Source organism: Belonocnema kinseyi, chromosome 5 (genome assembly GCF_010883055.1).
Source record: "Belonocnema kinseyi isolate 2016_QV_RU_SX_M_011 chromosome 5, B_treatae_v1, whole genome shotgun sequence".
Classification (NCBI taxonomy): domain Eukaryota; kingdom Metazoa; phylum Arthropoda; class Insecta; order Hymenoptera; family Cynipidae; genus Belonocnema; species Belonocnema kinseyi.
This window is the reverse complement of record NC_046661.1, coordinates 74,599,081-74,612,455: the sequence shown is the minus strand read 5'-3', so window position 1 is coordinate 74,612,455 and position 13,375 is coordinate 74,599,081. Positions and strand designations below refer to the sequence as shown.

Below are 13,375 nucleotides of genomic sequence, written 5' to 3'. Positions count from 1 at the left end.
CTTCCAATTCAGAAAAAAATCAAACAAAAATTTCATTTCTTGTAACGCTAGAAAAATCTTAAAAATAAAAGTATCATTCTTCCAATACAGAAAAAAATAAATAAAACGAAAAGTTTCTCCCTTTCAACTGGATAGAAATCTTAAAAATAAAAAACGATTTCTCTTTCAATTCAGAAATGAGTGTCCTCCTTTCCAATTAGATCAAAATCTTTAAAATAAAAAATTTCCCTCTTCCAATTCAGAAAAAAATTTTAAATCCGAATTTCCTTCCCTCCACCTCGATAAAAATGTTAAATTTAAAAAATTGCGCTTTGCATATTCAGGGAAAAGATTGAAAATTAAAAGTTTCTACCTTCAACTCAATAAAAATAATAAAATAAAAAAATGGGATCTTCCGATGCAGAAAAAAAATAAAACCATAATTTTCTCTCTTTTAACTGGATACAAATCTTAAAAATAAAAAAGGCTTCTCTTTCTATTAAGAAAAAATTTTCTGCCTCCCAATTCGATAAAAATCTTTAAAATAAAAAAATGTCCCTCTTCCAATTCAGAAAAAATTAGAAATTGAGGTTTCCTTCCTTCCAACTCAATAAAAATGTTAAAAATAAAAAATTATGCTTTTCCTCTTCAGGGAAAATATTGAAAATTAAAAGTTACCTCCTTTAACAAACTAAAAATATTAAAATTAAAAAATGGGCTATTCTTAAAACAAAAAAATGTTTCTTTTTTAATTGAGAAAAAATGTAATACATCTAATTAGATCAAAATCTTTAAATTAAAAAAATATCCCTCTTCCAATTCAGAAAAAAACCAAACCAAAATTTTCTCCCTTTCAACTGGATAAAAATCTTATAAATAAAAAATACTTTTCTTTCAATTAAGAAAAAATTGTCTGGCTTCCAATTCGATAAAAATTTTTTAAATAAAAAAATGTCCCTCTTCCAACTCAGAAAAATTTGAAAATCCAAATATCCTTCCTTCCAACTCAATAGAAATGTTTAAAATAAAAAATTACGCTTTTTCTATTCAGGGAAAAGATTGAAAATTAAAAGATCCCCCCTTTAACTTAATAAAAATACTAAAATGAAGAAATGGCCTTTCCCAATTCAGAAAACAATCAAACCAAAAACTCGATAAAAATCTTAAATCACTAAATATTATGAAAACAAAAAAGAGCCTCTTCCAATAAAAAAAATATTGAAGAACGATATATTCTCTCCCTTACAACTCAATACAAAAAATTAGAAATCTTTCGGAAAGATTTCGGATAGTTTTAAAAGATTTCACAAAGGCTTCAATGATTTCGCAAGGATTTCAACAATTTCAAAAAGATACCAAATATTTCAAAAATATTTTCGTATGGTGTTAATGATATCCCAAACTCTTCAAAGATTTTGAATATGTCGCAAAAATTTCCCAAGATTTCGGATGTACAAAATTAAAAACTTCACAAAAGCATAAATGAGATCCCAAACATTCCAATAATATCATAAATGCTTCAAAAATATTTTTAAGATTTCCGAATGTTTCACAAAGATTTCAAAGATTTCGAATAATTCACAAAGATTTAAACAATGTCACAAATATTATCAAATATTTGTAATATTTTACAAAGATTTCAAACGTTTCACAGAAAATTCGGATTGTTTAAAAAGATTTCACAAACACTGGAATGCTTTCCCAAAGATTTCAACAATTTAAAAAATATACCAATTATTTCAAAAATATTTTTAATTTTTTATAAAGATTTCAAATATTTTCCAAAGATTTAAAATATTTCGGATGGATTTAAAATATTTTACAAAGATTTTAATAATTTTCCGAAGAATTTAACCATTTAAAAAATATGATGAAATATTACGCAAACATTTCTGATAGAGTTGATAGAGTTGAAAGACTTCATAGACTTCAATGATTTCTCAAAGATTTCAATAATTTTGACAAAAATAACAAAATATAACAAAAATATTTTAAATATTTCGCCAAGATTTCACAAAGATTTTTGATTTATTTAAAAGACTGCACAAAAGCATAAATGAATCCGCAATGATTGAACAAACATTTCAATAATTTCACAAATGTTTCAAAAATATGTCATATATTTTACAAACACTTTAATGATTTCGCAAGGATTTCAACAATTTCAAAAATATACCAAATATTTAAAAAAAATTTTCATATGGTTTTAATGATTTGCCAAGTATTTTAAAGATTTCTCAACGATTTTGAATATTTCGCAAAGATTTAAACAATGTCACAAATATTATCAAATATTAAACATTAAAAAAACTATACAAAGATTTCAAACATGTTAGAAAAAATGCGGATAGATTAAAATGATTTTCCAAAGATTTCAACAAGTTTCTAAAAATATGTTATACAAATTTCAATCATTCCCCAAAGATTTCAGATATTTCATTAAGATTTCGGTTAGATTTAAAAGATTGCCATTATTTGTTAAAAATTTCAATCATTTAAAAAATATTATCAAATATTTATAAAATATTTGTAATATTTTACAAAGATTTTAAGCGTTTCAAAAATATAAAAAATTTTTCTTAAAGATTTCAATTCTTTTTTAAAGATTTTAAATATTTCGTAAAGATTTCGGATAGATTAAAAAGATTTCACAAAGATTTCAAGGATTTCTACAGATTTTAACAATTTCATAAATATGGTCAAATAGTTATAAAATATTTGAAATATTTGAGATAGATTTAACCGATGTCACAGACTTGAATGATTTTTTCAACAATTTTCTAAAAACTTCAATAATTCCCCAAAGATTTCAGATATTTCATCAAGATTTCGGAAAGAAGAAAAATATTTCACAGTTATTGTAATGATTTTTCAAAGATTTCAATCATTTTAAAAATATTATCAAATATTTATAGAGTATATGAAATATTTCGCAAAGATTTCGGATAGATTTAAAATATTTCTATGATTTCCCAAAGAATTCAAATCTTTCGCAACGATTTAAAGAATTTCACCAATATTATAAAATATTTTTAAAATATTTAGCATATCTCAAAACGACTTCAATGATTATAACTCTTTTCCAAAGATTTCGCATAGTTTTAAAAGATTTTACAAAGACTTCAATGATTTCGCAAGGATTTCAACAATTTCAAATACTAGGCAGTCTGATAAGTACCTGAAAATTCTAAGAGATGGCATTAGTATTCACTAATGTGAACCATTTTCGTCGAGCTTGATCCTTCAAATGACGCCTGTCAAAACTTCAGCCATTTATGTTTACGCATTTACAAGTTTACTCTGCACCGTCGATTGGAACGATTCATAAGTGGTTTACCGAGTTTCGTTATGGCCGTATGAGCACAGTTGATGCTGAACGATCTGGGCGCCCAAAAGAGGTCACTACACCAGAAAATGTCGAAAAAATCCATGATATGATGTTGCATGATCCCAAAGTGAAATTGAGAAAGGTAGCTAATGCTATTGGCATATCATTGGAACGTGTGGGCAATATCGTGCATTCAGTTTTGGACATGAAGAAGCTCTGCGCGCGATTGGTGCTGCGTTTGCTCACAGTGGACCAGAAACGAATTCGTGTGACAACTTCCCAGCAGAATTTGGCATTAATTTCGCCTAAGCCGACCGAGTTTTTGCGCCGATTCATAACCATGGATGAAACCTGGATACACTACTATACTCCTGAGTCAACGCAACAGGCAAAACAGTGGGTTCCACCAGGCCAAAGTGCTCCGAATCGTCCAAAAACGCAACAATGTGTCGGAAAGGTTATGGCCTCCGTATTTTGGGATGCACATGGCATAATATTCGTGGACTATCTTGAAAAAGGTAAAACCATAACCGGAGCATAATATTCATCATTATTGGACCGATTGAAAATCGAAATAGCCGAAAAACGACCGCATTTGAAGAAGAAAAAACCGCTTTATCATGACGACAATGCGTCTGTTCATTCATGCTTAGTTGCACAAGCAAAATTGCATGAAATCGGCTTCGAATTGGTTCCTCAGCCACCGTATTCACCAGACCTGGCCCCCAGCGTCTATTACTTGTTCCCTAGCCTGAAGAGATGGCTCACCGATAAGCGTTTTTTACTCAAATGAGGAGCTCATAGTTGAAACTGAGGCGTATTTTGGAGACCTTCCGATCGAGTACTTTTCGGACGGTATCAAAAAGTTAGAAAATCGTTGGACTCGCTGTATCGACCTAAAAGGAGAGTATGTCGAAAAATAAAATCGACTTTGGCCAAAAAAACGTCTCCGTGTTTCATTTTTCAGGGACTTATCAGACTACCTAGTATATACCACATATTTGAAAAATATTTTCATATGGTTTTAATGATTTGCCAAATATTTTAACGATTTCTCAAAGATTTTGAATATTTTTCGCAAAGATTTAAAATATTCCGAAAAGATTTCGGATACACAGATTAAAAAATTTCACAAAGGCATAAGAGAGATCCTAAAGATTTCAATAATTTTATAAATGTTCAAAAATATTTCCAAGATTTCCGGAGGTTTCACAACGATTTGAATGACTTTACAAAGATTTCAAATATTTCGCAAAGATTTAAACAATGCCACAAATATTATCAAATATTAAACATTAAAAAAAATATTTTACAAAGATTTCAAACATGTCAGAAAAAATGCGGATAGATTAAAAAGCTTTTATAAAAATTTCAACAATTTAAAAAATATTTCAAAAATATTAAAAAATTTTTTGTAAAGATTTCAAGTATCTCGTAAAGATTTCACAAAGATTTAAAAGATTTCAAGGATTTCCTAAAGTTTTAATTCAATTCATAAATATGATAAAATATATATAAAATATTTGAAATATTTCAGATAGATTTAAAAGATATCACAGACTTCAATGATTTTCCAAAGATTTCAACGATTTTCTTAAAATATTTTATGAAAATTTCAATCATTCCACAAAGATTTCAGATATTTTATGAAGATTTCGGATAGATTCAAAATATTTCGATAATTTTTGAAAGATTAAAATTATTTCTCAAAAATATTATCAAATATTTGAAATATTTTTAAAAGATTTCGGATAAATTTAAATGATTTCAAAAAGATTTCAATCGTTTCAAAAATATTATCAAATCTTTATAAAATATTTGTAATATTTTACAAAGATTTTAAGCGTTTCAAAAATATTACAAATTTTTTTATAAAGATTTCAATTATTTTTTGAAAATTTCAAATATTGCGTAAAGATTTTGTATAGACTAAAAAGATTTCAAGGTAGTTCTAAAGATTTCAATCATTTCATCAATATTATCAAATAATTATAAAATATTTGAAATATTTCAGATAGATTTATTCGATGTCACAGACTTCAATGATTTTCTTAAAATTTCAACAATGTTCTAAAATTATTTTATAAAAATTTCAATCATTCCCCAAAGATTTCGTATAGATTAAAAGATTTTCTAAAGATTTCAATCACTTCATAAATATACTAAAATATTTATAAAATATTTTAAATATTTCAGATAGATTTAAAAGATGTCATAGACGTCACTGATTTTCCTAAGATTTCAACAATTTTCTAAAAATATTTTATAAAAATTTCAATCATTCACCAAAGATTTCAGATATTTCATAAAGATTTCGGACATATAAAAAAGATTTCACAAAGATTGCAATGATTTTCCAAAGATTCCAACCATTTCAAAAATATTATAAAATATATGTAATATTTTACAAAGATTTTAAATGTTTCAAAAATTTTTGATAAAGATTTCGATTATTTTTTAAAGATTTCAAAGATTTCGTAAAGATTTCGGATAGGTTTAAAAGATTTCAATCATTTCATAAATATACTAAAATATTTATAAAATATTTTAAATATTTTAGATAGATTTAATCGATGTCACAGACTTCAATGATTTTCCTAAGATTTCAACAATTTTCTAAAAATATTTCATAAAAATTTCAATCATTCACCAAAGATTTCAGACAGATAAAAAAGATTTCATAATTATTGCAATTATTTTTCAAAGATTTCAATCATTTCAGAAATATTATCAAATGTTTGGAATATTTCAGATAGATTTCAAATATTTCAAAGACTTCAATGATTTATCAAAGATTTCAACAATTTACAATTAAAAAAAAAACATTTTACAAATATTTCAATGATTTTCCAAAGATTTAAAATGTTTCGTAAGGATTTCGGATCAATCTGAAATATTTCACAAGTATTTCAATGATTTTCCATGGATATCAATCATTTCAAAAAGAGTATCGAATAAGAATAAAATATTTGAAATATTTATAAAATATATGAAATATTTCGCAAATATTTTGGATAAGATTTAAAATATTTCAAGGACTTCAATGATTTCTCAAAGATATCACCAATTTCACAAGTATTTCCAAACATTTTCAAAATATATCAATTGTTCAAAAAACATTTCAAAATATTTTACAAAAATTCAAATATTTGACAAAGATTTATGATAGGTTAAGAAGATTTCACAAAGTCATTAATTATTTAAAAAATATTTCGGGTATATTTTTGGAAAAATTCAAACGATCCGATGAATTGAATCACTGCTTCATCTTTTTCATTAAAAATTTAACCACTTGGTTGAACATTCCACTGTTTTGTTGAAAAATCATATTTTTGGCTTGAAAATTTAACATTTTTTTTCTTTATTGATTTAAAAATCTTTCTTAATTGAAAATTCATTTTTTTTATCTGAAAATAATGGGTTTTTCTATTTTTTCTTATATAAAAATGAAAGCAGGGGAGTAAATTAAAAAAAAAAGATGTTTTCTTACCTCTGCCCCGATCGGAATTCCTTCATGATATTATCTCTTTCTTTTTGTGACATATCTCCATGCATCGAGGAAACAGTGAAATTTGTATCTCGCATTTTCTCAGTGAGCCAGTCAACTTTACGTCTCGTGTTGCAGAAAATCACGGCCTGCGTGATCGTCAGAGTGTCGTAGAGATCGCAGAGGGTGTCGAATTTCCACTCCTCGCGTTCCACAGCCACGAAAAATTGTTTGATTTCCTCGAGAGTAAGTTCATCTCTGCAAAAGGAAATCGAATCTTACAAATTTTTATTATTTCAAAAAATAATTAATTTCTAGGTTTTGATAATTCTTGAAATCTGTTGTAGAAGCCTTCGTAAAATCTTTACAATCTTGGTAATATCTTTTAAAATCCAGTGTAATATTTCTGAAAACCTTCTCAATTATTTTTAAATCTGACGAAAAAATCTTTTTCCCTTTTTCCCCCTAAAAAGGAAATGAAAAAAATATGTTTTCCCTTTGGACAAAAATATAAAAGAGGAAAGAAAAATGAGAAGGCAACCAACAAAATATCCTTCCTTCTCTTTTTTTATTTCTTTTTTCGATTTATTTTCATTATTATTAAATAACAATAAAAAAACATTTGCAAAAATATTCGCCAACCCTTATCAAGGCAAAAAAAAAATAAATAAAATAAAATTTTAAGCCGGCAGGAACAGCAGCGCAACCACGATGCTCTCTCGCTGACACCTAAGAATAAACATCCCAGAATTGTCAGATTGAAATGGTAAAATTTTATGGAATTTGTCCAAATTTGGTCGTTAGATTCTTCGTTTTATTTTCAGGAAATCTTCATATTAACTTTATTATTGGAAGTTAGAAAAGGATTTTAAATTTGATTTTAACAGATTTTAACCTCATTTAAATTTCTTAAATTTTAATACAAATTTGTAATTCTTTTGAAAGCTTTGTAAAATATACATGATTTTACTGTTCAACGTTTTAAAATTTTTTGAAACTATTAGAAATCTTCATAATCTTTTAAAAAATTAAAATTTTTTTGAAATATTTAAAAATATTCTAAATATTGGAAAACTTTGTAATCATTGTCAATTATTTTGAAATGTTTTTAATTTTTTTGAAATCTTTGTGAAATGTTTTGAAATTTTTCAGATATTTATCAATTCTTTTGAAATCTTTGTGAAATTTTTTATATCTTTGTTAAAGGTTCTGAAATCTTTGTAAATTCCTTAGAAATTTTTCAAGTCTGTGAAATCCGTATAAAATCTTTGAAGTCTTAACCAATTCTTTTGAATTCTCTCTGAAGTGTTATATAGTAAATTTTCGATCATTTCATGTATTTTTTTTTAATGACGAATATTGCAAAGCCCTTTGAAATCTAATAAAATTTTGGAATTCTTTTGAAATATTTGTGAAATATAAATTATTTTAATGTTCAAGGTTTTCCACATTTAAAAAATTTTTAGAAATCTTTATGATCTTTTGAAAACTTTTGAAGTTTTTTGAAATCTTTAAAAATGTTCTAAATATCGAAAAACTTTGTAATCATTGTCAATTATTTTCAAATCTTTGTTAAATATTTACAAATCTTGTGAAATTCTTAAAAAATGATGAATTTTTTAAAATCTTTGTGAATTATGCATAATTTTAATGTTCAAGGTTTTGAAAATTTTTAAAAAATTTATAATATTTTGAAAACTTTTGAAATTTTTCGAAACCTTTAAAAACGTTCAAAATTTTGAAAATCTTTGTAATCATTTGTCAATTATTTTGAAATCTTTGAAATCATTATAAAAATTTTTCAACACTTTTGAAATCTTTCAAATCTCTGTAAATTCTTTCCAAATCTTTATGAAATATTTTAAATCCTTGTGATATATTTTGAAAATTCTACGACATCATTGGAATAGTCTGAAACCCTTATGAAATATTTTGAATTCTATCAAATCTTTATCATTTTTTCCGAAATCCTTGAAATCTTTGTAAATTCTTCTCAAATCTTTGTGAAATATTTAAAATTTTTACGAAATGTTTGAAAAAATATGCGAAATCTTTTGAATTCTCTGAAATCCTTGTGAAATCTTTAAAATCTTTATCAAATTTTCTGAAATCCTTTAAAATTTTGTACATTCTTCTCAAACCTTTGTGAAATATTTAAAAAAAAAATCGAAATGTTTTGAAAATTATGCGAAATCTTTTGAATTCTCTGAAATCCTTGTGAAATGTTTTGAAATCTTTATAATCGTTATCAGTTATTTTTGAATTCTTTTGAAATCTTTGTGGAATCTTTGAAATCCTTGAGAAATATTTTGTCAACTTTTTAAATCTTTCTAAATTTTTGTGAAACATTTGAAGTCGTTGTGAAAGCTTTGAAATCCTGTTACAATAGTTTTAAAACCTTTGAAATCTCTATAATCTTTGTCAATTCTTTCGAATTCTTTCTAAATCTTTGTGATATATTTGAAAGCCTTGTAAAAAGTTTGAAAAATTTTCGAATTCTTTTAAATTCTCTGAAATCCTTTTGAAATCTTTATAAAATGTTGTGAATGCTTTTGAAATATTTAAAATCTCTGTAAATTAATTTCAAATCTTTTTGAAATGTTTAAAATGCTTGTCAAATGTCAAATGAAATATTAATTATCTTAATTTTCATGGTTATGAATAATTAAATTCTTTTTTGAAATATTTGTAATCTTTTGAAAACTTTTGTGAGTTTTGGAAATCTTAAACAATATTCAGAATTTTGAAAATCTTTTCAATCATTTGTCAATTATTTTAAAACCTTTGTAGTCTTTATAAAATGTTTTGAACACTTTTGAATTCTTTAAAATCTCTGTTAATTCTTTTCAAATCTTTGTGAAATATTTAAAAACGTAGTCAAATGTTTTGAAAATTTTGCGTAATCTTTTGAAACCTTTGAAATTCTTCAACTACTTTTAATTCTTTTGAAATGTTTGTGAAATCTTTGAAATCCTTGAGAAATGTTTTGTCAACTTTTTAAATCTTTCTAAATTCTTGTGAGACATTTGAAGTCGTTGTGAAATCTTTGAAATCCTGTTGCAATGGTTTTAAAACTTTTGGAATCTTTATCATCATGTTTATAATTCTTTTGAATTCTTTTTAAATCTTTGTGATATGTTTGAAAGCCTGGTAAAAAGTTTAAAACAAAATTCGAAATCTTTCAAATTCTCTTAAATGTATCGAAATCTTCACAATATTTATCAATTCTTTCGAAATGTATGAAATCCTTGTGAAATGTTTTGAAATCTTTGTAAATTCTTTTAAAATATTTGAAGTCTTTTGTGAAATCTTTAAAATCCTGTTGAAATTGTTTTCAAACTTTTGAAATCTTTATTATCCTTGTCAATTCATTTGAATTCTTTTGAAATCCTTTAATATGTCTGAAATGCTTGTAAAATGTTTTGCAAACTTTATGATACATTCTGAAATCTATGAAAATCTTTGAAGTCATTTGAAAACTTTGAAATCTGCGATTTTTGTTTAATATTTCTAAAATCATTTTCAATTATTCTAAATCAAATTCAAAATCAATTGTTAAAAATTATATACACTGGTCGACTACCTTAGAACGTCAATTAAATTGTTTTGAAATCTTTGTAAATTCTTTTCAAATATTTGAAGTCTTTATGAACTCTTTGAAATGCTGTTGAAAGCTTTTTCAAACTTTTTATTCCTTTGAAATATTTGTGAAATCCTTCTAATCTTGGTGATATGTTTTGATTCTTTTAAATTCTGTTGAAAAACTTGTAATCGTTGTTAAGTCTTGTCAATTCATTCGATTTTTTAAACTGTTTGTTAATTCTGTTGAATTATTTTAAAATTTTGGTCAATTCTTTCGAAATATTTTAAATCCTTTGTGAATTCTTTTGAAATCTTTGAAAAATATACATACTTGTTTGTGCCATGTTTTAAAAACTGTTGCAACTTTTTAAATCTTTGTGGCATCCTTTGAAATCTTTCTGATTTATTTTGAAACTGTTTTATCTTTGCCAATTCTATTGAACTCTTCTGAAATATTTGTGAAATATTTAAAATCCCTGTAAAATATTTTGAAATCTTTGTGAAATCTTCGAAATCCGCGTAAAATGTCTTGTAATCTTTGAAATCCTCGTGAATTGTCACAACAATTTTTGAAATGTTTGTAATCTTTGCTAATTCCTTTAAAATATTGGAAATCCTTGTAAAACGCTCTGTAAATTTTTTGAAAACTTTGTAAATTCTTTTGAAATATTTAATGAAGCCTTTTGTGAAATCTTTGTAATCTATGCCAATTCTATTGAACTCTTGGAATATCTTTGTGAAATATTTTGAATTCTTTGAAATCTTTGTGAAATGTTTTGATAGCTGTAAAATCTTTATCAATTCTTTTGAAATCTTTGAAATCCTCGTGAAATATCACAACAATATTTGAAATGTTTGTAATCTTTGCTAATTCCTTTGAAATATTGGAAATCCTTGTAAACGCTTTGTAAATTTTTTGAAAACTTTGTAAATTTTTTTGAAATCTTTAATGAAGCCTTTTGTGAAATCTTTGAAATCCTGTTGAAATGTTCTTAAAACTCTTGAAATCTTTGTAATCTATGCCAATTCTATTGAACTCTTGGAATATCTTTGTGAAATATTTTGAATTCTTTGAAATCCTTGTGAAATGTTTTAAAATCTGTAAAATCTTTATCAATTCTTTTGAAATCTTGGAAATCCCTGTGAAAAGTTTTATAAATTTTTGAAATCTTTTTAAATTCTTTAGAAATATTTGAAGCTTTGGTGAAATCTTTAATATCCTGTTAAAATGTTCTTAAAACTTTTGAAATCTTTTAAATCATTGTCAATTGTTTGATTTTTTTATATTTTTGTAAAATTTTTGAAATCCTTGTGAAATGTTTTGAAATCTATAAAAATTTATGTGAAATTTCTAAGATATTTGTTAAATCCTTGAAAAATTTGTGATATATTTTTAAATCTTGTAAAATCTGATAAAATCTTTGTGATTTTTTTGTATTTTTCTTAAATCTTTGAAATCTTTTTCAATTGATTCAAATCTTGTTTTAGATGTTGTAGTTAATTGCCGATAATTTTGTTTATGATATTAAAATAACAAATAAAATTAACAAATAAAGCAAATTGTCTCAACTTAACTCTGTAAGAACTTAAGCTCTACTCATATTGCCTAACCGATCTAATAAAATCTTTGGACATATTTTGAAATCATTGTGAAATACACATATTTGATTATAAAATGTTTTCTTAAACTCTAAAATAGTTTAGAAGTCCTATAGTCTTTGCGGTATCTTTTTAAACTTTGTGAAATCTTTTAAGATCCTTGTGAAATATTTAAAAATCTTTGAAATTATTTGAAATGCTTTGAAATCTTTGTCAATTCTTTCGAAATCTTTTTAATCTTTGCCAAATCTTTTGAAATCTTTGTGAAATATTTTAAATCCTTAAAATGTCTTCTGAAAACTTTTTGAAATATTTGAAATCATTTTAAAATGCTTTGAAAGATTTTGAACTCTTTGTCAATTCTTTTGAATACCTTTGAATTATTTGTCAATTCTTTTTAATCTGTGTAAAATCCGTGTGAAATGTTTTGAAATCTTTTTAAATAGATAATTGAAATCTTTTAAATATATATGAAATGCTTGAAATCTTTAGATTAGAACACTTTGAATTTAATTTATATAAACTTACGTCCTTTAAAATTGCAAATAACAAAAAAAAAATGAAAACTGAAATGAAATTTTTAAATTATACCGTTTAACGAGAATTCTGATTGGGTCGGTCATGAATTTGGAAGTCATTTCCAAGATATCGTGAGGCAGTGTAGCCGAGACTAAAACGACTTGAGTCGCTGGTGGAAGATATCGATAGACGTCGTAAATTTGCTCTTTGAAGCCTCTGTTTAACATCTCGTCAGCTTCGTCGAGAACGAACATTTTTATTCCCCGAGTCCTGAGAACTCGTCTTTTGATCATATCTGTCAAAAAAATCGATTTTGTTAACTTATTTCGGAACGAATACGGGGACCTGGAAAAGGGGCTATTTTTACAGAAATTCCGATACATCAATTTATTTACTTTTTATTTTCATTATACTAGTGATAAAAAATTGTATCTTTAAAGGGTTGATTGCTCTCCAAATTCGGTATAAAGTAAACCCTAGATGAAGCCAATTTGTCTATTTTTTAAGTAGATATTGCAAAAATAGTGTGAATTTGAATATTTTCTTAAATGTTCAATAACTTCCGAAATAATCAATATTTTTCAATGCTCTTGGGCTCATTTTAAAGCTGTTTTTTGCAATTTCCTTTGTGGTCACAAAAATATTTTTGTAACATATATGTTAGAATATATGTTAGTTATATGTTAGAATATATGTTATGTAGAATATATGTTTTGTAGAATATATTTATACTAACAAGCTACTGTAATTCGCTGAAAAAATAGCTTCCAAATGAGCCCAAGAGCATTGTGAAATGTTGATTATTTCAAAAATTATTGAAAATTTAAGAAAATATTTAAATTTGCACTATTTTTGCAATATCGACTTAAAAAATAGACAAA

General features: G+C 25.2%; 1 protein-coding gene across 2 annotated transcripts in view; it reads right to left on the bottom strand.

The window, feature by feature from the left end:
• The window catches only part of LOC117173088 (eukaryotic initiation factor 4A-III-like), a 30,778-nt gene that overhangs the window by 3,408 nt on the left and 13,995 nt on the right, over window positions 1-13,375 (bottom strand). For both annotated transcript variants that reach the window (XM_033361471.1, XM_033361472.1), the window contains exons 3-4: window positions 12,567-12,789; window positions 6,798-7,052 (exon numbers count right to left, since the gene is read on the bottom strand). In XM_033361471.1, the coding sequence (XP_033217362.1) occupies window positions 6,798-7,052; window positions 12,567-12,789 (478 nt within the window). The remainder of the gene's footprint in view (window positions 1-6,797; window positions 7,053-12,566; window positions 12,790-13,375) is intronic.